This window comes from Henckelia pumila, chromosome 3 (genome assembly GCF_033568475.1).
Source record: "Henckelia pumila isolate YLH828 chromosome 3, ASM3356847v2, whole genome shotgun sequence".
Classification (NCBI taxonomy): Eukaryota; Viridiplantae; Streptophyta; class Magnoliopsida; order Lamiales; family Gesneriaceae; genus Henckelia; species Henckelia pumila.
The window spans coordinates 193,095,818-193,123,417 of record NC_133122.1 but is presented as its reverse complement, the minus strand read 5'-3'; the positions used below and the strand labels follow the sequence as shown (position 1 = coordinate 193,123,417).

General features: G+C 35.9%; 6 protein-coding genes across 6 annotated transcripts; 3 read left to right on the top strand and 3 right to left on the bottom strand.

Moving 5' to 3' along the window:
- Nucleotides 1-2,716: 2,716 nt before the first annotated feature.
- Nucleotides 2,717-4,926, bottom strand: LOC140891689 (uncharacterized protein At2g39795, mitochondrial-like). Its single transcript, XM_073300291.1, has 3 exons — nt 4,603-4,926; nt 3,342-3,688; nt 2,717-3,055 (listed from the first exon to the last, which is right to left on the bottom strand). The coding sequence occupies exons 1-3, from the start codon at nt 4,870-4,872 to the stop codon at nt 2,896-2,898; spliced, it is 777 nt and encodes a 258-aa protein (XP_073156392.1). The 5' UTR covers nt 4,873-4,926; the 3' UTR covers nt 2,717-2,895.
- A 1,570-nt stretch (nt 4,927-6,496) lies between these two features.
- On the bottom strand, nt 6,497-11,015 carry LOC140892885 (putative multidrug resistance protein). Its single transcript, XM_073301920.1, has 7 exons — nt 10,833-11,015; nt 10,660-10,714; nt 10,364-10,551; nt 9,779-10,236; nt 9,155-9,695; nt 6,980-8,931; nt 6,497-6,872 (listed from the first exon to the last, which is right to left on the bottom strand). Exons 1-7 carry the CDS (start codon nt 11,013-11,015, stop codon nt 6,497-6,499), a joined length of 3,753 nt encoding a protein of 1,250 aa, XP_073158021.1.
- A 1,715-nt stretch (nt 11,016-12,730) lies between these two features.
- On the top strand, nt 12,731-16,529 carry LOC140891592 (polycomb group protein FIE1). The gene is made up of 13 exons (XM_073300173.1): nt 12,731-13,019; nt 13,098-13,163; nt 13,298-13,420; nt 13,899-13,979; nt 14,146-14,238; nt 14,358-14,433; nt 14,698-14,777; nt 14,886-14,957; nt 15,358-15,417; nt 15,538-15,634; nt 15,791-15,854; nt 15,964-16,023; nt 16,111-16,529. Exons 1-13 carry the CDS (start codon nt 12,843-12,845, stop codon nt 16,172-16,174), a joined length of 1,113 nt encoding a protein of 370 aa, XP_073156274.1. The 5' UTR covers nt 12,731-12,842; the 3' UTR covers nt 16,175-16,529.
- A 750-nt stretch (nt 16,530-17,279) lies between these two features.
- On the top strand, nt 17,280-18,521 carry LOC140893098 (photosynthetic NDH subunit of lumenal location 3, chloroplastic). Its single transcript, XM_073302166.1, has 3 exons — nt 17,280-17,607; nt 17,908-18,197; nt 18,285-18,521. Exons 1-3 carry the CDS (start codon nt 17,343-17,345, stop codon nt 18,381-18,383), a joined length of 654 nt encoding a protein of 217 aa, XP_073158267.1. The 5' UTR covers nt 17,280-17,342; the 3' UTR covers nt 18,384-18,521.
- A 565-nt stretch (nt 18,522-19,086) lies between these two features.
- LOC140891503 (formin-like protein 5) lies at nt 19,087-25,894 on the top strand. The gene is made up of 7 exons (XM_073300022.1): nt 19,087-19,737; nt 20,817-21,507; nt 21,663-22,341; nt 22,429-22,631; nt 23,627-23,862; nt 24,704-25,551; nt 25,647-25,894. Exons 1-6 carry the CDS (start codon nt 19,576-19,578, stop codon nt 25,532-25,534), a joined length of 2,802 nt encoding a protein of 933 aa, XP_073156123.1. The 5' UTR covers nt 19,087-19,575; the 3' UTR covers nt 25,535-25,551; nt 25,647-25,894.
- A 196-nt stretch (nt 25,895-26,090) lies between these two features.
- Nucleotides 26,091-26,975, bottom strand: LOC140891504 (probable histone H2A.1). The gene is made up of 2 exons (XM_073300023.1): nt 26,728-26,975; nt 26,091-26,518 (listed from the first exon to the last, which is right to left on the bottom strand). The coding sequence occupies exons 1-2, from the start codon at nt 26,914-26,916 to the stop codon at nt 26,306-26,308; spliced, it is 402 nt and encodes a 133-aa protein (XP_073156124.1). The 5' UTR covers nt 26,917-26,975; the 3' UTR covers nt 26,091-26,305.
- Nucleotides 26,976-27,600: the final 625 nt, after the last annotated feature.

Genomic DNA, 27,600 nt, shown 5'->3' with positions numbered 1-27,600 from the left:
TTACCCTTATTTAATAAAATTTTAATAAAATAAAATAATTATACAAGTAGTTAATAATATGAACTTAATAGGGATAAAATGGTAAAATAATATGACATATGATATTTAATATGAAATAAAAGTGGCACTTTAGTTATTATCATTTTTTATTTAATAATTAATATTTTTGTGTAATATTTTTGAAAATTTTAGGGACTATAAATTTAATCAACAACATCAATATTTTCTTATCCAAGATAAAAAAAATATACTCATTTTGTCCCACGTATTTAGGCTTGTTTGTATTTTCACATATATATATATATATATATATATTAAGAAAGTGTTTGAAAAAGTAAATTTTGTAAAGAAATTTCTTATTTTTCCCTTATTTTATGAAATTTTAATAAAATAAAATAATTATATAAGTAGTTAATAATATGAATTTAATAGGGATAAATTATTAAAATAGTATGATATATGATATTTAATATGAAAACTAGACTATATAATTGAGACAGATAAAAAATAAATGTAATTTAAATAAGTGAGACATAGACGCTTGAGATTTTGTCTCTGAGAGCATTAATCGAAACATGACGCTTGAGATTTTGTATTGTTTTAAATTTTAAGTCGTATTGTTACCATCAACAATAAATTTTAGTAAAGCGAGATGTGTTGGGTCATACAATTAATATCAGAGTCAAGCTCGTAGTTTCGATTCATATTGATTGAAAGCACAATTCTTGATAAGGTGATTGTTTGGGTGCAATAATTGTCTCCTTGGGTTGAATAATTGAAACATGTGTTTGTTTGAACTGTAATACGATTTAAAAGATTTGCGTTACATAATTATCGCTAACTATAACTTTTAGTAAAACACAAATCTCTTGATCCTACAATTTTTAATAAATATTTATATTTTACGTTTTTCAATAAATATATAACATATGTTATTGTTTTAAAATTGTTAGCTAAAACATAAAACAAACTCAATGCATAAACATATAATATCACTATAAAAAACCGTCGATCAGAAACCGACAAATATAACAAAAAATAAAGTTAAATAGGTCATATAACCACTTCAGTAGCTAATTAGATATTGAATCATGATGACTGAAGTTTGAACTTGCTCGTAAAAAGTATAACACTTGATTTTAATAAACTAAACATTTAAAATTTGATAACTTCAATTTCAATCAAATAAAATTATTATTACGTGCAACGCACGTACATTTTTCTAGTGTATATATATATATGTATATATATGTATGTATGTATGTATGTATGTATATGTTTGTATGTATGAGGTAAGTAAATTTTGTTTCTTTTTTTTTTTTCTTATTAATATAATGATTAAAAATGTAAAATAATGATGGAGAAAAAAACTTTTAAATGTAAGAAGTACCATATGGCATAAATACAAGTTGACAATTATTATTTTCCAAGAAAGTCTATCTTCAATATGAATTTGATTAAATAATACAATTCAGATCAATTATATTAGCCAATCTAAATTTTTAATCACAACAAATATGCTAGGATTATGCACATAGCCAACCTTATTTACTGGCAAAATTAAATCTTACATCACACAAATTGAATTAGATAATAACCACTGCCCGTAAGCATTCTCCTTACTATTTTCCTTCCAACAAAAACTTAGGTGAAATCGTTTCACGATTCAATTTTGTAAGACGGATCTCTAATTCGATCGATCTATAAAAATTATTATGTTTTTACGTCAAAATTATTATTTTTTAACTGAAATATAGACCGGATTGATCCGTCTCCTGATATAAATCTATGAGACCATCTCATGATGAGTCATGAGTATATCTTCATGAAACTGTATCAAGAAATACCTACTTTTTCTTCCATGGGAATCTCTTGCAAACATCTAGTTTATCAGTTTTTACAATTTCTTATCTAAAAAAAAATAAGTGAAGTCAAAATATCAGGTAATTCATAAAATAAAAATAAAAAAAGAACATCATGAATGGATTCTTCAGTTTTGTATTAGTCAAAATATCAGGTAATTCATAAAATAAAAATAAAAAAAGAACATCATGAATGGATTCTTCAGTTTTGTATTATGATTCTGTACCTCCACAACATTAATTCTTCAAGTTATGGTAGCTTTTCATCTTGGATTTTTTCAGTAGCTTAATTAATCTTAAAGAAGTTTTTCTTCTCCTAAGAATAGAGGCAACTCACGCAAAAATGCGAGAAAAATCATAACGACAATGTATCTCATTCTTCTCAGACTAGCAATTCTAAACTAACTCTTTCCAATCTCTATAATTCTTGTATTCCTTAACCTTCTGGTACCGATCATATCACCGCAAATATTCGACTTGATCGCGTAGTTTCAATTCATTTCTTAAAATACTCGATCAATACCGATCAGAGCAGCATATCGATCAGCTGAAGCTTGAATGTTCTACAAACAAAGCTGTAGTATATATTCTGTTGCTCTCTGGTTCAGACAAAAATACCAAGGACAATTCTTTTACAAGTTAGCCAACAGTTCATTGTGCTGGGATAAGAACAAGAAACGATTCAAAAAAGGCTCAGCTAACATAGACTTGATTACCGGATCATGAAACTTGCAAATTTGAATACAAAAAAGCTTGTCCACTAGTCCATTGTGCTGGGATAAGAACATTCAAAGCACCTGAATCCTTTACGTATTGCAAGACAGTAAAAACGTATTCGAAAGCAGTGCTCAAAATTTGCAAAACAAAGCTTTATTGCAAGCAAATTCACTAAAGTTCACCATTCAATTACCATTGCAAGCGGTGTTTTCATAATTTGGGAACCAACCAGTTCAGTGCATCCACGTTTTTAATTCGAAGTGCCCTAAATAATACTTTCAAAACATTCCTCGTAAAAAGGTAAATTTTCTGCCTCCTAATCTTTAATGAACTTCTCGAGGTTCTTCAACCATGTTATGTACTCTTTGCTGTCCTTGTCGACCATGTAACCATGCAAGAAATTGGTTGTGCTGGCCTTAATTCCCCTGATCTCCAAATACTTGTGGAAAGCCTTCTGCAAATTCTCGTCTAAATCCCTGAAAAAACACAGGAAACATATTAGCATATCACCAGAAGTCACAAAGTACAAGTACAAATCATAAAGTTGGAATAGACCCCGTTGGAAGCGCGGTGGACAAGTAGGGGGTGGGGGGGAGAGGGTGGTCCATACCCCTCAACTCAAAATAAGAAACTTGTATGTGAACATTCACTCGACTTTTTATCTCAACATAACACATTGATATGGTCGTGACCCTTCCGCCAGATGAAAAACCTATTCTGAGCTAAGAAAAAACATAATGTAGAGAAGAATATGAAACTTACGAGAAGTCAGGTCCTTCATATGGTATTATTTCATCCTCAGCAGCTTCCGGATCTTTGACAGACAAGCTGTCGATTGCAATCTCATCAGGGTAGGCAGTACAATTAAACTCGAGACAGGGCCCACTTCTCTTGGAAACTTGAATGACTAATGGAATACTGGGCTGGCTTGCACTTTCCTCCCCTTCTTCATTACTGTCATCAGCATCATCCTCCGCACCAGTAATAATGTCAGGCATGTGAACTTCAACAGATATGGTTTCCCCTTGGTATTGTCTGGTTAGAGTTATAGTCTGCTGTCCGTGATGGTTTTCAATTTTAAAAGGGAAACCTTGTGGAACCTCCTCAACCTGGAAAATAATTGGAAATGAGAGAACCATGATGGTTCAAATTGTCAAATATAGCAAACACAAAGCAAGACAATTATCCTTTTGGATTCTAAATTAACTGGATAGAAAAAACAAATAACAAGAAAAAATTACTCGTGGGGATACTAAAACAGTCATCCAAAATAAAATCTGATGTCGTATAATCAAAAGATAATCTAAAACCTCAGTTAAAGTTAAAGCCAACGAAAGTGTTGTATCTTGGAGACAACCTTTACACATCACATTCAGCTCATACTTACTACAAGAGTAGAATCTAGACTTTATTGGTGAAACAACTAAGGTGTGGAGCCATAAAAGAGTGAGTCACGCCAAACAATAGTGTGAATATTTTAAGGTAAAAACTATCATATAATCAAACATCCCCAACCTATTAAACCTTATTACTACATTTTCCATCCAGTGGACTAGTGGGTCATGATAATTGTATAACTTTTTTCAACAACCTCAAATAGTAAGATCATAACAGATAGTTGGGAATAACAAATAAAAACAATTAAAATCAGTTAGTTAACCCTTCGAAATCATCCAACAATCAAGATCACTTCATCTTTATATCAAATGACGCACAGAAATCTTAACACTGAAAAATATAAAAATTATCATAAAATATGAAACCCACTCGAAAAATCAAAAGGAACAACCACCCATTTTACAAAGAAAGGAATGCGGGGGAACCCATTAGCGGGGGGAAACAAAAGGAAAAGAGAAAGAAAATGGAAATGGAAATGGAAAAACCCTTCTCCAAGAAAGAAACCCATTTTGTGACAAATCACAGAAACTAAACATAAACATGATACGTCATCAATTCCACCATAACTGAGCAACCAAGCATACACAATTTCAATTTTCTAGTATTATTCATTAACAAAATAGACCTGCTCCTCCTCATGAGACTCTACAGCGCACTTAATCTCCGACTGGATTACTCGCAGCAGTGATTCGTCAGAGCTGGGCTTTGTGGAGTAGTGGTGAAGAGACGACGGAAATGACCGCTGCAGGAGATTCCGCGACATTCCCGAGGCACGGTCGCTGACGGCGGCGAACAGGGCCGTGGCCTGGTGGTGATTGTGGCGGAGATTCTTGTGATTGAAGATCAACGGTGCGAATCTGGAAGCAGATCGTTTGAGTATGTTGCTGAGAGCCATTTCTATTGAGCGTTTTGGAGAGGAAATGAGAAAAGGTTTTAGGGTTTAAGAAGGGTTTCTTGCTCCATAATATATATATATATATATATATATATATATATATATATATATATATATATAATTATATATATATATATATATGAGTTATTTGCAATAAATACCCCGATGAAATATTGAAAATGCATATTTCTCTACTGTAAAATTTTAATAGGCATTTTCAACCCTTACATTTTATAAAATTAGCACACTCGCCCCTTCAGATAAGTTATTGTTGCGCATGCGTCACGCATGCGACTGAGCAAACATTTTGATTTTTTTTTGTACAAAATACCCATGTGAAATATTAAAAATATATATTTGACCCATTGGATGTTTGCTAAATATTTTTTAATTGGATCTTAATACCCCTGTGAAATATTAAAAATATATATTTGACTCATTGAAATGATAATTTTTAAATCTATTTAACCCATAATTCACAATTTTTATTAAGATCCAATTAAAAAATATTTAGCAAACATTTTTTTATTAAATTTTATTTTTATTTTAAATTTATTATCATTAATTAATTGTTTTCTAAAAAAATATTATTACTTTGTCCTGCTTTATTTATTAAACTCAATTCGTGTTTCCAATTTCTTCATCAAACATGCATTCATAAACAAGAATTTAAATAATCGTATTAGTCCAATAGTTTATTATAAAAATATAAATTTTGTATTATAACTTAATGTATATAATTTTTAATGAATTAATTACTGTGTACGTATACTAGGTTTATATAATTTAAGAAAATTAGAGGCCTACAATCGACATCTATTCCTCTACCTAATTAGTAAAGATTTTTTAAACATTTTTTTCCATTTAGTTACAAGTTGAGATTTTTAAAGCATAATTAGTAGAGATTTTTTTTTTATTGAGTTGATAATTAGTAGAGATTTCGATTCTTCGTAAAATTAAAATCTTTTGTATGATCAGCAATTGAAATAGGAAAAAAGTTTCTGTGGATCCAACTAAAATGGATTTTGGAATGATATAAAAAAACAATAACCGAGAATTGTGAAACAAAGAAGGAAAAGAAGATTTGAGGTAGAAGGGATTATATTTAGTTAATGTCCTCTATTTATTTAATTTCCAGTTTAACAAAGGACAAAAATGGATTCTGAATTTAGAATTTCATTTGATATTGGTAAATTGTGAAATAGATTCCCTCTATCGAATATTATATTATCCACTCGACTCGTGTCTATAACAAAAAATAATATTATTTTCACTACTTTTCTTATTGTCCACGTGTAGCTTATCTGACACCAAGATTCCAAGCGTGGGACGAGATCTCGAGTTCGAAACTCAATTATAACAAATTTCCTAACATTCTGAATCATAGGAAAGGTAATGATCTTCAGCAGAATATATAAATGGCTCTTATATATATATTCTTGAAAGCATAATTTACACAGCAATATTTCTTTTCTTCCAATCAAAAGCAGTGCTCACTTTTACATGCAAGCAACGTGAGTTCATAATCTATTTTGATTTTGGATTCTTATATATAATCTCTAGATTACAAAATGAAAAACGCAGTGGGAAATAAATATGCATGATTGTTTAAACTTTTTTAGTTTCAGCGGTATGGAGAGTTGCCACCTTGTGCTTTAACCAGAGAATGGTATGCACCTTGATTCCCCAATGCCAGCAGATCAGAATGCGAGCCTTGTTCTGCAACTTTCCCCTCTTTGATCACAGCAATGGAGTTCGATCTCTGTATCGTCGATAATCGATGAGCCACGACCACACATGTTCTTCCCACCATCATCTTCGCCAGTGCTTCTTGAACCAAGCTTTCCGACACGCTATCGAGAGCACTCGTTGCTTCATCCAGCAACAGGATTTTGGGGTCCTTCAAAATGGCACGAGCTAATGCTATCCTCTGTCTCTGCCCTCCGGACAGCTGCACGCCTCTTTCCCCGCAGTATGTGTCGTATCCGTCTTTCATTCCACTGCCATCAACAGATGTTACTAACATATGTGGTTGTTTTAGCTTACAAGTATGCTGTATGCATATATATGTGTGTGTGTTATGTGAATGAAGATGAGAAATCTATGCCTTATGAATTCGTGGGCATTTGCCAGCCTTGCTGCCTTTCTTATTTCAGATTCCCTGGCGTCGTTTTGCCCGTATGCTATGTTGTCGTAGACGGTTCCTGCGAATAGGGTCGGCTCTTGGCTGACCAATGCAATGTGTGATCTCATGGTTCTGAGATCGTATTCTCTGATGTCCTTCTCATCGATGCAGACCGATCCGTTGATAGGATCATAAAATCTTTCGATGAGTCCGAGGATTGTGGATTTCCCTGATCCACTCTGGCCAACCAATGCTACAGTGGTTCCAGCATTGATTTTAAGGTTGAGGCCCTTCAAGATCAATTGTTCAGGTCTTGTGGGATACGCAAAGACTACGCTTCTCAGCTCCACGCGGCCCCTGATGTTGGTTTTAGTGGCATCAGTTTTTCTTGGGCTCTCGGGATCGATCTCACTCTTTCTATCTAGTATTGCAAAGACTGAACTTACTGCAGTACTTCCTCTAGATATATCTTTGGTCATGCTCCCAGCCTCTGCAATGGTATATGCAGTAAAAAGAAGTGCTAGAAATGCTTGAAAGAGTCTCTCTGGAGATATTTGATCCTTTGCCAATAGCCTCCCTCCGTACCAGTAAGCTAAAGCTGTCGAAGCTGCTGCAAGAAACTGAGAGCTGAAGAGGCCAACACCTGCAAACCAGGATTGCCTAACGCTCTCCTTCCGTGGGCCTTCTAAAGTGTCTCTAAAAAGTCCCACTATCTTTTTCTGAGACGAAAAGGCGGTTATGGTTCTGTGATTAATGACTGCTTCGCTTGCAATTTGGCTTCCCTCTTTTTGTGCTACTTGAGCTTTTGCAGACATACTCTTCATCAGAACACTCCTGGCATAAAAGCTCCCTATTAGTATAGGTTGAGCCGCCATCATCACAAGGGCTAGTCTCCATGTTAAAATGAGGCCTAGGATATAGGCAAAGATGGCCCCAAAAATTGCTTGAGCCAAAAGTGACATGCGATCCCCAACAAGAGAGCGAACCATGCTGGCTTCTGTTGACAGGCGCGCACATATTGCTGCGCTTGTATTCTCATCTTGATCGAACCACCCAATTTCAAAAGTCATAAGTTTATTCAGAAGCATCTCACGTATCCTTTTGGTTAACTTTTCTCCCATGACAGCGAAATTGTAGTGCTGGAGGAGGTTGGTGAAGAAGTTAAAGAATCCAAGGCCCACAAATACTAGGGAATAAACCCTTGCATGAGATGTGATGGAGGATTTATCTTCCCTGAAGTAAACTGATATGAGTGCTCCGACACAATATGCATTAATTGGTTGAACTGCTCCAGAGCCTATTGCTCCTAAGCATCCAAGAAAAGCTCTTCCCCACTCCGGTGCATTCATTTTCAGTAAACGCAATTGTGATGGAGCAGGGTGAGCTTGCTGGTTGAAATCTTCGTCGTCACTATCATATGAAGCTGCGTATTGGATCGAGTAAGGAGCAGAAAAGGGTGTGCTCCTTGAAAATGCTGGGCTGAATGGGTTCAGAGTTGGCGTTCGTGGGCTAGACATTACACTCATGGGGCTAGGAGGGACACTCATTCTGTGGTTACTTCTTCCACTCTGGTAATTGAAATTAGCTGTGGTCTCAATCTCAGTTGTTGATTGCTGCAACTCTACCATTTTGAAGTACTCTCCATCATTCATTTGCATAAGTTCGTCATGTGAGCCTGATTCAACTACTCTTCCTGACTTGATAACTATAATCAAATTAGCCAATTTGATTGTTGAGAGACGGTGAGCTATGACAATCGCAGTCCTTCCCTTAGACGCCTGGTCTATTGCCTTCTGTACAATTCGTTCAGACTCTGAGTCAAGTGCACTTGTGGCTTCATCGAGAAGCAATATTTTTGGATTCCTTATCAATGCCCTGGCTATCGCTATTCGCTGCTTTTGCCCTCCAGATAACTGTACTCCAAATTGACCAACCTGAAAATTTTATAATAAACATTAATGCCATAATCTCTTACAAGAAAATAATCTTAAATTTACTTTTTCTTTAGATGTACACTTAGTGAGTTTCTTGTGAATTAAGAATCTTGGGATTGTCATCTCTTAGTATCTTTTTGTTTTTGAAAGTCAACAGACAACAAAAAGTTCAAGAACAAGAAACAAACATGCTCATTAAGTCTACGTTTAGAAGCAGTCTTACTTGAGTTTCGTAGGCATCCGGCAACTTAACTATGAAATCATGTACATTTGCAGCTTTGGCTGCATTTTCTACATCTTCCATCGATGCATCTTCTTTCCCCAGTATTATATTCTCCTTTATGGTTGTCGCAAATAGTACAGGTTCTTGATTAACCAATCCCATTTGGGATCTCAGCCATTTGAGATGCAGCCTATTTATTTTATATCCATCCAACAAAATTTCACCTTCTGCTGGATCATAAAACCTTTGAAGCAGCGAAATTATGGTGGACTTGCCAGAGCCACTGCCCCCAACAAGGCCTACTGTTCTCCCTGCTGGAACTGTGAGATCCAAGCCTTCCAGGACTGGTGTCTCAGGTCTTGAAGGGTAGCAAAAATATACACCTTTGAATTGAATTTCGCCTCTAACGTATGACAGAGCTTTTCCCTTCTTATCATCAGAGTCTATGGCCGGTTCACGATCAATCATCTCTGTTATCCTAATGGCAGCAGACTTTGCTTCTGTTATTGCCGTCAGATTCGGAAGAGCGGTCAAGATATTTCTGAAAATACCAAAACATCATAGAGCAGAAAATCAGGCATTTTGCTGAGTCCAGCTACAAAAATATGAATATTATCAACTCACAATCCTCCCATAAGAACATTGAATCCAGCTACAAAAATATCTCCACCCTTTTCGCCTTTTTTGCTGACGAGTAGCGACCCTACCCAGGCTTGAAATCCCCAGCTGATATATATTACTCCCATGCTCCCCATCATCAACCCTCTTGCAAAACCTTGCTTTATGCCTAGCTCCATTGTTGTTTGGAGTGCATTACTGAACTTTTCGAGTGTTCGAGTCTCTGCAACATATGAGTATAACGTCCCGATTGAAGATATTGCTTGTTCTGCAATTCCACCAGCAATAGCATATGATTCTATTGTTTGTATTGCCACGTCCATCATCATTTTTCCGAATCCAAGTCCAGGGACGATGAACATTAGGGTGAATGGTATAGCAGCCAAAGTGAGCTTCCATGATAGCGAGAATGCAAATATCATACAGAAGAAGAAGGATGACATGTAAGCAAGGCAGTCAGGTATCTGTAGTGAAGAAAAAAAAATGTTACTTCTTGAAATTACTGTTCACTTGTTTCATTTATTCTTGGAGTATAACGGAACATTTAAGAAACAAAGTGATGGCAACATGACTTTAGTAGGGAGTTGATACCTTTTCGCCTATGGTGACCTGTATTGTATTGGAGTCGGATGATATCGTCGTGACAACTTGATAGGTATTCGAAGAATCTGCTGCCTGTGTGTCAAAGAAACCAACTTCTTGTTTAAGGACGGATTTCAGGTACTCCAATCTCATGCAAGAGCTTTGTCTCTCCGCCGTTCTTGCCCAACATAATCCTTCTGCAAGAATACATGTTGGAGAAGTCCTTAGGATCAAGTAGAAGTTCAAATTTCTATATTTTGATCTATGAAGAGAATGGATAATTAAGCTCAAACAATGCAACATACCAATAAAAGCAGATAGTCCCACTCCAATAGCGACATAGAATAGCCGGAGTGCATACTGTATACATTTGTTTAGCAGCATATCAATCAGTATATTCAAGGCTACAATGTCAATATTAAGATTCATCGACTGCACACGAAATTTCATTCTACTACATAGGAGTATCATTCATCACCTTGTCAACCGAATCAGTAGAGACCCCACTATTAAGAGATCCGTATTCATTGATCACAGAACTTAGAACAAACATCATGAGAGGGATCTGCAATCCATCTCCAATGCTACCTAAAGTCCCAAAAAACATCAAGAATTTGTCCACTCTATCCGCATACCGAAAAATGCCATCCTTTTTCCCCATCTTTGCGTTCAAGTCGGTATACTTGCACGGATGATTCAAATACTAGGACAAACGGCACATTCTGTACATTTTATATAGAAATGTTGCCTCTCTTGCTAGTTGGATTTTGGTGGCATTTATTGGCTACTTTTTGATGAAAAGTTTTCAAGGGTATCATGTATGTTGTCTGTAGATCAGCCGGCTGTTTGTTGCCATTAGATGTTTTTGATTTGTTGAATAATTCCAACTATTCTTGTTGTTTGTCTTTCCCTTGTTATTTCTTTCCTCTTTGTAAAATCAGTGGTCACATACAGAATCTTTTTTATCCTCTGTTTTCCAAGCAAAGTTGTCTCATTACATTCTTTGTACTCAAAATGGGATACTTAAATTTTTTCAAATCTTGAAAAAGATTTACAGATCCTTTTTGCTATTCCTTGGCGACCCTCGTTTGATTCCGAATAATTTTGGACCTAAAACATTCTGTTTTAATTTTAGAAATTTTTTGAATAAATTGCGGTATTCGATAAACACAAAAATTTTTATGAGATAGATCTCTTGTTCAATCCGACTTATAAAAAAATATTGTTTTTTTTATAATAAAAAAAATGAATGGATCAATCTATCGTCGTGTCACAAGGACTTACTCTTTGGTTAAATACTAATAATTGTGACCGATGACTTCATTCGAATGGAATATTTAGAATGACATCGGATTCTATCTATTGCTACAACATTTGGCAGCCGATTATATATTCCAATTTGTTTTTTGTACCCTTTACTCTGCTTGAGAGTTGAGACACAATTCAACAAAATATTGAAAAGTCATATTATGTCTATGTAAGACAAATTTGTATATTATCATCTTGCTGGAATCGTTTTGCGTGGTTTTTATTAGAATGCGGTGGATTGGGAATTTCAAGGACCAAATCTCAATTATTGGTTTTTAATTCCATAGCATTGCAATTTAACTCTCCCTTTTTTCTTTTTTTCTTTTTTTATTATGGATTGACATGCTTCCTTTCTTGTTCTACCAAAGGCTCGGCAAGGTTTATGTAGAAATTTGATACTAAAATGATCCAATTTGATAACATCTATAAAATATCGAAAAAATTTCAATTGAGACCGTTTTACGTATCAATTTTGTGAAATAGATCTCTTATTCTATTCGATTCGTGAAAAATTATTATTTTTCACTCAAAGAATCTCATAAGATACTTATATGTATGTTTATATTTTGATATTTCTTTTGAAATTTACGTTTCAAAGAGATAATAAAGTTAAGTTGTTAATAATAAAATTAAGTTAGATTATTTATCTTTCGGAATGATATTGTAACAAAACCCTTGAATTATTACATCATCATGACAACTTAACAAATTATGTTGTTCATCCAAATTAAAAGAAATAAATTTTGTACTAGGCTCAGATTAACTTATAATTTTTATAATATAAAGTTCATCATAATATATATTTGAAAATTTGAAATCAAATTTACAAGTCAAATATAATCATTATCATTACTAGAAAAATACATTTCATGTAACAAATATAAAACTGAATGATTTCTTTACTAAATTCTAAAATATATTCCAAATCAAATCCAATTTCAAATTTCATTTTTTAGACATCCAAACATACTATTTTTACTACAATTTTAATTAATTATTTTCAAGTCAAATGATAGATAAGATAATTGAAACACGATACTGAATGCTTAAACGAGATATAGGCAAAAACGTTGGATCGAAGCACGATCTTATTTCAAAAATGGAAAGCACTGGTGGCGTTGGATCGTAAACCCTTGCTGCACCAAACCCTGTGGGTGCTGAATGCTGATCTGCGGCGGAGATGGCCAAGGTTCCCTTAGGGTGCGATCCGGTGGTGGGATCACTGACGCCGTTGAAGAAGCGCGAGTATAGAGTTACCAATAGACTCCAGGAAGGCAAACGTCCCATCTACGCTATCGTTTTCAACTTCATTGACTCCCGCTACTTCAATGCCTTCGCCACCGCCGGTGGTAATCGCGTAAGTTCCCCACCGCTCTCCTCTGAAATTAATTTTCTCTTGATGTCGTTAACTTGATTGATGCTATTGCTGTGTTAGGTTACTGTTTACCAATGTCTGGAAGGTGGTGTAATAGCTGTACTTCAGTCCTACATCGATGAAGATGTAAGAGATTTTCTTTCCAATGGAATTACGAGTCTGCAAATTCAGTGTTTTGATAAGATGCATGTGCTGAATTTATTTTGAAAAAATACATATTCTGAAAAAGCATTTGGTGTCCCGTGTATTGTGTAGATCAGAAAGATGAATCTTTTTATACTGTAAGCTGGGCGTGTAATATTGATGGAACTTCATTTTTGGTTGCTGGAGGACTTAATGGAATTATCCGTGTTATTGATACTGGCAGTGAGAAGATATACAAGGTACTATTTTGTTATATAGTTAATTGTACTTGTTGATTGCTTTCTATAGACTATATAGTTGGAAACAGGATAATAATAGGTAAAATAAAGAAAAGTTAGATCCATTTCTGGCTTTCAGGTGGATACATTAAGCTTAGAATTAGTAAAAAAGTAGTTGTAAAACATTAAGAAATATTTGTATGTTAATGTGCGGGCCACAGTTTCGATTTTACCTGTTCATGTACTTGTGTCATGCGAATGAATGCGAGCCAGTTAACATGAGGTGTATTTGTCGAAATAACCTTTGCTGATCTCAAAACATCTTTTACTGTGACAATATTTGGAATCTGAATTTACTTGAAAACAAAGGTTGTTTATACCTCCCCATCCAAGTGGTGTACAAATATTACATTTCTTTTCCTTGTTCTCTGTGTAAAAATCGATTAGGCATGTAAAGTAATGTAATGCTTTAGTTTTCTTCTACTTATATTTGTTGCAGAGTTTTGTTGGTCATGGGGATTCAATAAATGAGATTAGGACCCAGCCACTGAAACCATCACTGGTGGTGTCAGCAAGCAAAGTAAGTGTACTAAAAACTTGTTCTTGTACATGTCAGTACGTGGCTTCTAGAAAAAAATATTGTATATTTTTATGATAAGTAATCTGTCTCCTGTTCTATTGAAAGAAGTTAAGACTATCATACAATATCTTACATGAAAGTTGATTAACGATAAAACATGGGCCAGGATGAATCAGTTCGGCTATGGAACATCCATACTGGAATATGTATTTTGATATTTTCTGGTGCTGGGGGACATCGTAATGAAGTTCTTAGTGTGGTATGTTCTATCCGACCTTTTGTCTTCCCTATATTGCCTTTTTGTAAGAAAATGCTCTGAATATCGTGTAGGACCTTCAGGTAGAACTTGCTCCCTTTCATTTGTTTTGAATATTGTAGGACTTCCACCCTTCGGACATGTATCGTATTGCAAGCTGTGGAATGGATAACACTGTTAAAATCTGGTCATTGAAAGGTAAGAGTAATTAAAATTTCTGCCAAAATGTAAAGAAATTTCTGATGAAATTTCAAAAGATCTTGCCAGGATCAAGCTCTAGAGGAATTTCATTTTAATTTATTTTACAATATTTTATCATAGTTTTGATTTTCCATTTCATCAATAAAATTAATGCCTCTTCATTAGTTCCAATATTTGAGATTTGTGTCTGACAGTAATATAATCTGCTAACATGATTCTACCTGGACTGATGGTAGCTGACATAAATTGAATTTGATTCAGAATTCTGGACGTACGTAGAGAAATCATTTACTTGGACAGACCTACCTTCCAAGTTTCCCACTAAATATGTACAGTTCCCTGTAAGTAGTTTTTCTTCTCGTTTCTTTTCTCCTTTTTTCCCTTGAATGTCAGGTAGCTGGAGTGAGTTATTTTTCCCACTGATCTGAATCAACATTTTCGTGTTTCAGATTTTTATTGCATCAGTACACACTAATTATGTTGACTGCAATCGGTGGATTGGTGACTTTATACTGTCCAAGGTGAAGGGCTTAATGCTGTTTATAATTTTTTATTTATTTTTATTTTTATAGGAATTACATTCATCATCAGTCATACATATGTTATTTCCCATTGTCGAAGCGAACTTAGAGAAAGAAGGAATTTTTCTTGATCTGTTTGAATCACATTGAAGTATGTTGCTGTTAATGTTATGTATCTACAAGGGGGCACTACGCTTTTATAAAGAATTAGTTGGCTGGAAACTGTTGGCTGGGAATTAGAATTTAGTGCTGTCCAAGTTGCCTATTGTCAAGAACCAGAATACGATTTTTGTCTTTGCTTTGTAAAGCACCTGTTGTTTCCAGTGTGCTGATTGTCTATTACTCATGGAGACTTGACAATGTTCTGCGTCGTTGATCATGTTTATATTTGAATTGGCAGAGTGTAGATAATGAACTTGTACTATGGGAACCAAAAATGAAAGAGCATTCCCCTGGTGAGGTCAGAATAACTCCTTGGGGTCTTCATTTGGTTGTTTGAAACTACCGAAGCTTATGTTCTGTATTGATTTCGTTTTGAAGGCTGTGTCAGCTAACTAGAAGCTAAATGATTCTTGTTCAGGGCACTGCTGACATTCTTCAAAAATATCCCGTCCCTGAATGTGATATTTGGTTCATTAAGTTTTCCTGTGATTTCCATTATCAGACAGTGGCTGTAGGTAATCGCCATAATTCTGGATAAAAATACTTACTTTACACAGGTTCATTATGAATAATATCATTCTTTTCACTACGTGCAAGCCTGCATCACAATTTAGTTTCTTTCGACCTATAGAGTCCATAATTTTATGTTCTTTCCATTTAATGTTGGCTAGGGAATAGGGAAGGAAAGATATATGTATGGGAAGTGCAATCTAGTCCTCCTGTCCTCGCTGCAAGGTCTTATTTTACTTATTTCCTTGCTGTACATCCTTCATTTTCGCTTAGCTGCTATTTATAGCTGCTGTGTTTGCGTACTTATGATATGCATGCCATGTTACTCTCCCAGGTTATCTCATGTTCAGTCAAAATCTGCCATTAGATTGACTGCCATATCCTTTGATGGAAGGTAAAAATTATCGTACACACTTGTGTATTCCCACCCCACCCCCACCAATTTTGTGATCTAATGAGAATATGACCCTGTTTCCGATAGCATTATTATGTGTTGCTGTGAAGATGGAACAATATGGCGCTGGGACGTGGTAGCAAGTTGTTGACCGCCTTCTGAAAGTTTGTCTGCAGAATCGTCATTCATTTGTTCCCTACTTGTGATGACATTTCTGTGGCGGGCTTCTGATCTGTAAACTGCACAACTAATATGCTAAAGGATAATGAAACGATGACCATTACAACGGAGGTTCCTTTGTCAATGGCATGGACGTATGTTGTACTAAATTAAGATTTTTTGCCACTAATATATCCTTTTTACCTTTAAAAAATGCATGCATTAAAGAGTGTTCTTTTTCTTTTTTTGGGCCTACATCAGTTGGTCCCAAACTACGAGCACTAGCCTCTAATTCAGAGACCCGCAAAATGATGGAGCTATTTATTGTGCTATGACTAGTATGTTAATTGTAAGAAAATCACAATTTTATGAGATTTAAAATTACAATTATGCATTTATTGTATATAACTAGTTTATTATTTTCTTTTCTTTTCCGATCGTATCTCTATTTATATTTTCAAATTCAATTATATATTTATCTAAATTTTAAAAATTTTGAATGATTATATTGCACCTAATAAATATATGAATTGAATTTTTTTTTTAAAAATATAATTAATAATTATTTAAATTGTGTAGGTACGCAATGTGCGAATATAGTAATAGTGTGTGTATGTTTCTCTTGGTGAAATCCTATTTAAAATTAATGATATATGTTCGATATATAACATTATTTAAATTTTTAATTTTTAAAATTAAAAAAAATATTAAAGATACATCAAATATTGTTTATAACGATATTTACAATAATAATATCGTAAAATTTTGTTATTTATGTATCGTGAAATTTTAATTAATTAAATTTTTTTTTTAAATTTTTGTGTTATAAGATTTAGCGTATAAATTTCGTTCCATCGTAACATCACTGAAAAAAAAATCCATTAATACAAGAACAACAAAGGTGTTTATATCAGTTCAACCGCATAAGGCACGCGTGCTATATATGTGTGTGTATATTGCACAATTTCTATTGGCGGATTGTAATTCAGGGCCATCAAAATGCAAGGATTGTAATTACAAATTTGTCCCCTGTGTTGGGATATACCTTCGGTGGTCAGTAGTAGCTCGCACTCTTCTAATGTGGATATAAAAAAAATTTGAGTTTGCGCAGAGCCTCTATTCTATCATTGAACACTTTCTTGATCAGTTGGGAACAAAAAATGGCGACTGCAGCTAATTTGAATGCCATATTCGAGACTCTACCCGCCATTCCCAAGCTCTGCAGCTTCGAAAAGAATCGCAGAAAGGCCAAAATTTGTTGCTATCTTGACAAGAAGAACGATGGGATTCAAGAGCCTTCAAGAAGATTTGTATTAAGTGTTGCAACATTTGCGGTGTTCGGGAACGCCGGTGTCGGGAACTCGATGGCAGAAGACAATGGATATTGGCTCACTGGTCCTATACCAGTACCTTATGCTGTCAATGGTATGTCTCATGGAACTCATGCACAAGTTCAGTTGGTTTTTATGCATTTATATGTTAGTTTTCTTGTACATCTTCTTTCATTCAAGCAGTTTTACGCGATTATTCGTGTTCTTTTTGTTGGTAAATTTTTTATTCTCTAGCTTCACTTGTATCATAAAGCTAAATTTGAGCAAATAAACAGTAACTTTGCTGTACTTGAGAATAAGCGATTATCTTATCCAAGTATATTGATGACGATGCAAAGAGTGAAGCAGATATAGTCATAATGTGGAAGCATCATTTAGTACTGTTTTGATGTAGATATCAATAACAAAGAGACGGGAACTCGTTCATTTCTCAAGAAAGGACTGTACATTGCAAACATTGGCACTAAAGGGAGAATGCATCGATTGAAAAAATACGCTTTCGATCTCATAGCAATGGGGGACTTGATAGCGCAAGGGGACACGTTAAACTATGTGCGGAGATATCTACGCCTTAAATCTACGTTCATGTACCATGATTTCGACAAAGTTATCACCGCAGCATTGGAAGATGATAAGAAATCTCTTACTGATCTTGCCAACAGATTATTTGACAATGTAGAAAAGGTAAATTTTAGGACCTATATCGATCATTTTTCATTGAAAACTTCACCTTTTTCGACTGAGCTTTGATTGTATATATGTTTTGGGCAGCTCGAAAGCGCAGTAAGAAAGCAGAATTTGACTCAGACCGAGTCATGTCATCAAGCAACAGTATCGATTCTTGAAGAGGTCATGAGTCGAATGGCATAAAACATGCTTTGCCATTAATGAATTGCATTGTAATTTTTGTGCAAATTTCTCGTAGCCGAAGATTGAAATTGTTCCCTTGGAAGAAAATTTGAAAATGAGTTATTTTACATGTATATACTCGATTACATATTGTCTTTGAAATCACAAAGTTATCTAATTAATTGATAATGTTGTTTGTTTTAATTATTTGAACATGAAAAATCTTTTTATATCTCTCTTGATTTAAATGTATAGTTTAGTATGAATTAAAACCAAGAAAACCAATTCAGTTTATAATACCAATCAACAACTTAACTAAATTATATCATTTAGTCTATGAGTGAAGGAAATTTTAAATTGATTTGCACAAGATTATTTATTTTTTATATTATGTACTTATTAACGATTTTTGGAAGACATTTGGATGTTAAATAATTTAATTGGGAAAAGTAGAATCTTGAAAGTGGATTTCAAATGGGGCAGTGTGTATTGCACTAGATTAAGCAATCACGTTCGGTTTTTCAGAGTTTGGAGTCAAGAAACTTCTCCCCGCGTTCTTCTCCTCGCGGTAAGAAAACCAAATTCAATTTCATACTACAATAGACCATATCGGATGAACAGGAATTTTGCATAACAGATTCGTCACAAATAAATAAAACCAAAAAAATTTCGAATAAAATATTCAGTAAAACTTTGTCAGCTTTCATATTGCATCCGTTGGTATTCACCTTTCTTGAGAGAAATTTCTTGGTCAACTCACGCGCTCTCTCCCACCCCATTTGTAATTTTTAATCAAATTCCTATCCCTTTCTTGGATCTGATCCTGCATTTAAAAGGGCTCAAGCCGGGGAATTTCTCGTCTTCGATTCACCTGACAAGAATTCAGGACTATTTTATCCTTTGGTTGGATTGTATCCCATTTCTTCCTTTTTATCGGTCATTTTTGGCTTGTGCAGTTTTTTATCCTTCACCTCAAGTGTGAATCAACATACATTGTTTTGAATGTTTGAGGGTCGTCATCAAGATTGTTTGTTAAAAGAAGGCGGCTGGGGAATTTGAAAGCTGTTCTTCCGGAATATTGAATTGGGTTTGCGAAATATGTTGCCAAGATTTGACCTTTGGACCTGTATTCTTGAAAAGGAATTACAGGTTTTGCTGGCTGCTTGTTTCTTTGTTCCCCTGATGGTATGAGAAGCAACTATAATTGGGGAGGATGAATTTACGAGAAAAATTATGCTTCAGAGGGATTTTTTATTGCATGCCTCTTGTTGTTCTGCTTTTCATTTTGGTGGCACCCCATGTGGAAAGCAAGAGGGAGGAATCGGAAACTATACTGGCCTATCTGGTGGACTCGGGGGAGATAGATATGGAGATGGTATAAAACTGCTCTTTCTTATATGAGTTTGATATACATGTGACGATGAAAGACACTGATTATCGATTTGTTTTCAGATGTCTGTCTTGTGTGGTTTTGGTTTCACATATTTATAGGATACAAATGCTTGTTTTGTTTAATAGTATTGCATAGTAGGTGTACTTCTGATTCATTAATCGAAAATACTTTTAACTTGTTCTTATAAATAACTGGCGTTGTTAAAAATTGTACCGCAGGTTTATGATGTATAATCTCTCTGCTGATTTACTTGCTGCTATTTTTCGCTTCCATTTGGCTTTATGAATTCTTAATTTTTTATGATAATCATTTTTCTTTATTAGTTGAAAGTGGTAAGGGTGTACGCCAGCTAGGAAGTTCATAATGTCGCAATTATTCTGAATAATGATTCTTAGAAATGAAATTTGTAACTTCTGCAGTAGTGGAATGAGGTGGTGTTCTCGTCTCATAGAAGATTTTATTGGAAACTTTTTAGTCAATCAGTTTACGTCAACATTCTTCATTAACGAGTTTCCTTTTCATACAAGGAGTTTGCATGATTTTGTTGGTGGAGTGAATTCAAAAATTGGTAGTTCCTCCTTTCCTGTGTCGTGAATTAATATATCTGTCGTATAGAATTGATCAATGCCATGGACATTGGATACGAGTTGACCTAGAGGCCTGGTAAGGCACTCTGTAGAACCTCCTGAACGTTTGGTATAGTGTCATATTTTAATTTGACTGCATTTTCTTTATTTTTCCTTGTATACATGCTTTAGCTTCTTCTTGTTGATATCTCTCATTTATTTCCTGGTGTTGGTGAAAATTTGATGTCTCCGTATTCATATTTTTTTATCCTTTGCGTTCTCTAGAAATTTTATGTTGTGAATGCTCACGACAATATGCTATAAATTCCAAAATGGACTGACCATTTCATCAAGTTTCACAAGCACAAGCATTTGCATTGTATCCAATGTCTTGTGGGTTCCTTGAGTCGTATAGAGTGAGCCTGACTATAGCTTGGATGTAGTTTACATGTCTGGAATGTAATGAATAATCAGAAAAAAATATTTTATTTGCAGGCTGAATTATTACATGTTAACTGTAAGCTCGAGTTCTTGCATGCCAGCAGAGTTCTACAAGATCTTGAATTGCAATTCAAAGAAGACCGGTCAAGTCATGGTGGGGAACTTTATATTGGCAGGATATCCAGAACAAAAAAGCATGAGATTATCAAGGTTTTGCAACCAATGGTTGAGCAACTCATTCTAGATTGTTTGAGAGAAAATAGTCACGTGTTACCTACCACTGGAGAAGAGAAAGGTTCTGAAACTCGGTACACCAAATCTTTGGGATATTTGTTTACGCAGACCTCTTCTTTTCAACGGCGAAAGTTAGCTCAGACATTTGGAGGACCACCTGCTACATCTCCGATGATTTTATCGCCTAGTCCAGCTCCTTCAGTTTCTCCAATGGCTGAACCTCAGTCTCCAGAAAATCCTCCATTTCCATTTTTCCCTCCAGATTTCAGTGGTTCAGACGTGCAGCCTACAACTAGTGAACATTCTTCTGCAGATGCTTCTGATGCACAAACAAGCAAGCATAAGACCAGCAACCGAACTGTGGTTGTTGCTGTCGTTGTAACTGCTTCTGTGACCTTTGTCATTGCTGCGGTGTTCTTTTTGTGCTGCCGTAAGTGTGGAGCTGGCTCGGGGCGGGGAAGAAACGATGAGAGGCCTCTACTCAGCTTATCCTTGAGTGACTATTCTATTGGTAAAATAATGATGTTCTACATATTTATATAAGAGTACATATTGCATCTTCTGTATTTTCATGTTTCTGAATTTTAAAATTTTGATCTCATCTTATCCCTGATCTCTTATCTAAGACTATTCTGATTTTCATGTTTCTGAATGGCAATTTTTCAGCCTCTTCACACAAGTCCAATGCTCTGGGCACTTTAACAAATGAAGAAAAGGTTGGCAATCAATCTATCAACAACAAACTGAACCATAACAATTTCAGTGGAAAATCTTACGTAGCATCACATTCTTTGAGCAATTCAAAATTTGAAAATTCAGTTGGAGTTGCTACCCCGAACACAGGAGAAGATTCTGTTCGCGTGGCACTGGGTACAGCAGGACTGCCTCCGCTGAAGCCTCCTCCTGGAAGGACTGATCCTCCTAAACCACCTCTAGATAAGGCAGCTCCGACCCCACTCGCATCTGTACCCACACCCTCACCCACACCCGCAGCTCCGGTACCACCCCCAGCCCCCCCAATAATTCAACAATCTGGAGGCCCACGTCCTCCACCTCCTATACCTTCTGGTATCAAGTCTGGTCCTCGCCCACCACCACCTCCAGGAGCCGGTGTCCCTCCTCCACGGCCACCGCCTCCAGGGGCTGGTGTCCCTCCACCACGGCCACCATCCATGGGCTTGAAACCCCCACGACCAGCTCCTAGTCATCCATCAACTTCCGCTTCAGCCGATGATGGTGATGGTGATGGCTCTAAAGCTAAGCTGAAGCCTTTCTTCTGGGACAAGGTGTTAGCCAACCCTGATCATTCAATGGTTTGGCATCAGATAAAATCTGGGTCGTTCCAGTAAGTCATTTTACTCCGACGTGGTTAATGGTCCTAATCATACCATTTTTTACCTGTCTAATATGTCCAGCATAAATTCATGAACAGGTTCAACGAAGAAATGATAGAATCACTATTTGGCTATGCCCCTGCTGCAAAAAATATGAATGGGGGGAAGAAAGATTCAGCATCACAAGAACCTCTGAAGCAGCATATCCAACTAATTGATCCCAAAAGGTCGCAAAATCTGTCAATTCTTCTCAAAGCATTAAATGTGACTACAGAAGAAGTTTGCGATGCAATTGAAGAAGGTATTTTATTCTCCTTGTATCCCTGAATTATCCAAATAAATGCTACCTGGTTTATAGTTGTTGAAGATGCAAGACATTCTAAGGTGCACACTGTCCTATAGAGCGTAGGTGCAGGGGTGAGGTGAGGCTTGCAGTTCACTGAAATGATGGACACTAAGTCATAATATATAAGAATCGACGACTTCTCAATTTATGTCACATATTGTTCAATGAATATTTTACAACTATAGAATGACAAAAAAATTTCACCGGGTTACTAGTAAATACAAATGTGTCATAATTTGCAATTCTGTATTTGGGTCGCAATTAAAGACTGGTAAATACAAATGTATATCATGATTTACAGGGCACGCCACATTAAAGGGCTATGCTTCATTTGTGGTTAGATGTAGGGTAATCCTCACTGTGTTTTAGTCTAAGCATGTGTCTTATGGGTTCTTATATCTAAAATTTGGCTGTAAGCTGTTGGTGTTAATCTAAAGGGGCATGTCTTCCAACTTGTGATGATAAATGATGTATATATGATCAAATGATCAAGTTGATGGCATAAATATTGAATCTGATTCGTCTTAAAAAAAACAAGTGATCTGAGTGCTGTAACATTTATCTATACGTCATGGAAAAGGGTATAGAAAGGATTGGTTTTGACGCAAAATTGTATAAAGCTGGATTTTGAGTTGTTTAAGCATTGCCTTATCAACAGCTCTTCAAAATCTCTGCATTTAAAAAAGAATATGGCAATGGGATGGAAGAAGTGATTGCAATAAAGAAAAAAATGAACCAACGAAACTTTAAATAAATGAAGAGGAGAGTTGGGATTTGCACAGTTTGAAATTTGAAACCGGGACTTTACAAACAAAATTTCTTTATTTGAATTACTTATGTGCATGCATATGTTGATTCTGCAAGGTTATTCTTCTTGAAGGGGGAATTTTTTTTTAATTCTGTTGTTCCTATATCGTTATAGAGGCAGCTAACCTTTTCAATCAAATCAGGAAACGAGCTTCCAGCAGAACTTATTCAAACATTGATAAAGATGGCACCTACGACTGAAGAGGAATTGAAGCTAAGACTCTACAGTGGCAATCTTTCTCAACTTGGTACAGCAGAGCGCTTCCTCAAAGTCTTGGTTGAAATTCCGTTTGCCTTTAAGAGGCTTGAATCCTTGCTATTTATGTGCACTCTTGAGGAGGATATATCAACATTAAAAGAGTCTTTCACAGTTTTGGAGGTGATTATTGTCCTATTTACCGCATCATAATCTCCATCTTGTTATACAAGGCTAATTCTTTTCCTTATAATTTGAGTAACTTATAAAATCTGGATTATGGGTTGCAGAGCTGTGTATAACCCCAGTCTGACAATTATAATCTCTCTTTAAATTTGTCAAAATAGATTGTGGTTTAGGATTAAGGAAGTTCCTTTAAACTTCTCAGGTTATGCTTGTAAGCACTAGAAAGTTGTAACTGTTACTCTTTGCTCTATGGCACATTATAGGTCAGAACTCAGAAACCATTTTTAAAAGTTGACTTCTATTCAGTCCAACTAGGGGACCACTGTAACTAGAAAATGTGCTGATCTTTGTGGTGATGAATATAATTCCTCTTCTTTTTTGTGGCTGAACCTTTTTTGAATCACATGTTCCCCTCTGCCCCTCGTGGCACTGCCAATATAAGGTTTGTTTTGGTATCAGTTTATGAACTTTGTTTTTTAACAAATGAACATTTCCAAGCCTCCATTTCACTTTTAGAATGCTCATGATGATCGTTTCTCTATATGCGTTGCACATAAAATATGATGGATTTCGAAAAATGTTATTTTTTGGGACTGTTTTTGTTGCGGTATGTGCCTCGGTATTGTTCCTCTAGAAGCTATTTGGATTTGGTGTGTAGGATCATTTTTAGATATTAAATTAGTGTACATGCGTTCTCTCCCAAGTCTCTGATTAAGAATTTGATGGCAATGATGCAGTTGATCAAAAATTTTCTGCTTGGGCCATTTGGTTCCGTTAGACTTCAATCTCGAGTTGTGAGGAATTGATCTTATATTCATGTTTTCTTTATCTGTTGCAGGCTGCTTCCACAGAATTGCGGAAAAGTAGATTGTTTCTCAAGCTTCTCGAGGCTGTTCTTAAAACAGGAAACCGCATGAACGACGGGACATTCCGTGGTGGGGCACAAGCATTTAAGCTTGATACGCTTCTAAAACTAGCAGATGTGAAAGGAATAGATGGCAAAACAACACTGCTGCACTTTGTTGTTCAGGAAATAATACGTTCAGAAGGCATAAGAGCTGCCCGAGCAGCCAGAGAGAGCCGGAGCATGTCCAGCTTCAAGTCTGATGATTTCCTCGAGGATTCTATTCAAGATTCAGATGATCAGTTCCAGAAGAAAGGTCTTCAGGTGGTCTCAGGTCTAGGCAGTGAACTTGAGGATGTCAAGAAAGCTGCAGTTTTAGATGCAGACAGCGTAACAGGGACGGTGTCTAGGCTCGGCCATTCGCTCATGAAATCCAAAAATTTCCTTAATTCGGAGATGAAGAATGTATCAGAAGAAAATGGATTTCATCAGGCATTGAAGAGTTTTGTGCAGAGTGCGGAGGCCGATATCATGTGGTTGCTCGAGGAAGAGAAGCGAATAATGGCTCTTGTAAAGAGCACATCAGATTACTTCCATGGAAACGCGGGAAAGGACGAGGGGTTGCGATTATTCGTCATAGTTCGAGATTTCCTTATTATCCTAGAAAAAGTATGCAAAGAATTACATCTGGCCCCAGCAAAATCCAGTCGGACATCTAAGAAAATTGATTCAGCAGCAGCAGGGCCCGTGGATCCTCGCCAGCGGCTGTTTCCAGCAATCAAGGATAGGCGAATGGATAGCTCAAGTTCAGACGACGAATCATAGTAGTTTAATGAAAACACGTAAGAAAAATTTTCGTAACATTTCCTTCGATTTCACACCCCTCTAATGTAAAGATTACAACTTTTTCAACATCTTGGCTGTTTTGTTCATTCAGGTAGTGCAGATGTTTAGGGGATGCAATGCAAGTGGTCAAAAAACGAACAAAAATTGAATTCATTCATTAGATTGGTGCACATGATTTGTGTGGGCTGGCACCGCTACTTAGATGGAGCAAGCATATGATCAATGGGTTTGCTGTTCCTCAAAATGGTGCTCCATATGAACGCGAATGATTCGGAAGTGTTGTAATATAATTATTTTGGCTTGTTCCTTTCTCAAATTAATTGTAGGTTTTTTCTTTCATCCATCTAAGCTTAATGCTCTTGTTCTTTAGAATCTACTGGCATATAAATGATTGAATGAACTGAATCGAATTTTGAAGCGATGGAACCCCATATGGGGCCTAAACTCTAAAGCCATCAACACAAAACAATGAAGAAAATCATTTCATAAAGTTTAAATTTGGTAAAAATTCAAGATTAATGTAATGGCCAATTACTCAGAAAAAAGAGTTTTGTATTGAGGCGAAACTAATTAGTACATAATTTATATGCACAAAACCAACAGAAACCTTACCCCAAACTACCAACTAAAACTTACAAAGTTCCAATTATCATGAAAACACTAACATTACCAAAACCTAAAAACTTTTGTGATCATCCTAAAAAGAGTTGTGGGCTCGAAAGACATAATATTGCTGGAAAATAAATCTATCTAGTCTTCATCTGCGGAGGGCTTCGACGATCCGCCAGTCTTCTTGGGGAGCAAAAGGTTGTGAATGTTGGGCATCACTCCACCGTTAGCAATCGTCACATCTCCGAGGAGTTTGCTCAGCTCTTCGTCATTCCTCACCGCCAACTGAATATGCCTCGGAACAATTCTTGTCTTCTTGTTATCCCTTGCGGCGTTCCCAGCCAATTCCAGCACCTGGCATACAAGATGCAGATCAGCATAAATTGAATTCAATCAACAGATCTGTAGATACTTGCACCAAAAATTAACATCGCAGCATTTGAAAATTTCCTCAAAAAAACTCTAATTTTTTCGATTTCGAAATCGAGATCTAGATACAAAAAAACCAAGATAGAAGCCCATCACATAAAGAAAAGCCGAAAAAGTCTGTCTTTCGAGTTTACCTCAGCGGCGAGGTATTCAAGGACGGCGGCAAGGTAGACCGGAGCCCCAGCGCCGACTCGCTCAGCATACTTTCCGGCCTTGAGGAAACGGGCGATACGACCGACCGGAAACTGGAGCCCCGCCTTGCTGCTCCTCGACTGGGCTTTCTTTGCAGACCCGGATCCGAGCGTCTTCCCACGGCCAGCCATTCCAAATTTCGGAGAAATCGAAGGATTCAAGAAAGGGGAGAAATTGGTTCGCAAGTACCCTTGGCGAGAGAAGGCTACGGCAATCGAGGGATTATATAGTGGTGAAATCAATGAATAGAAGCACGCGGATCTTGGATTTCAGCCGTTGATTAGAGGATGAATTGACGGACAGATTAAAAGCAGTATGACCGCCTTGCATCCTCCTTGTGTGAAACTGTGTTCTCTTCCTAAAATTAAATCGAAATACTACCAATTTTTTTTGTTTTAGAGAAGAAAGAAAAAAAGCTGTTAGAAATTTATCGAAAAAGAAAAAAATTTCTACGCAATGTTTTAAAATAATGGAAAATATGAAATCGAAAAAAATATAATGGAAAATATAAATATATCTAAATATAAATGAACCTGAAAAATGAAAAATCTCTTTGGCTCCAACGAATTGAACGAGTAAGTGATCGAAGTTTGTGAATAACACAATTTCTTATAATAGATATGTCCTCTTGAGAATTGCATAAGCGTCTGTCTCCCGAAATGCAACGACGATATCAACAGAAAATAAACACTGAATGTTACTCTGACGAACAGAAAATGCATCTGACTGTAATCGTCCATTGGAGCAGAGAGAAACAAGAGCGCAAGAACCAAAGTTTTTACTTTTTCGCTTGTTTTGGGAAGAGCGTGTTTTTT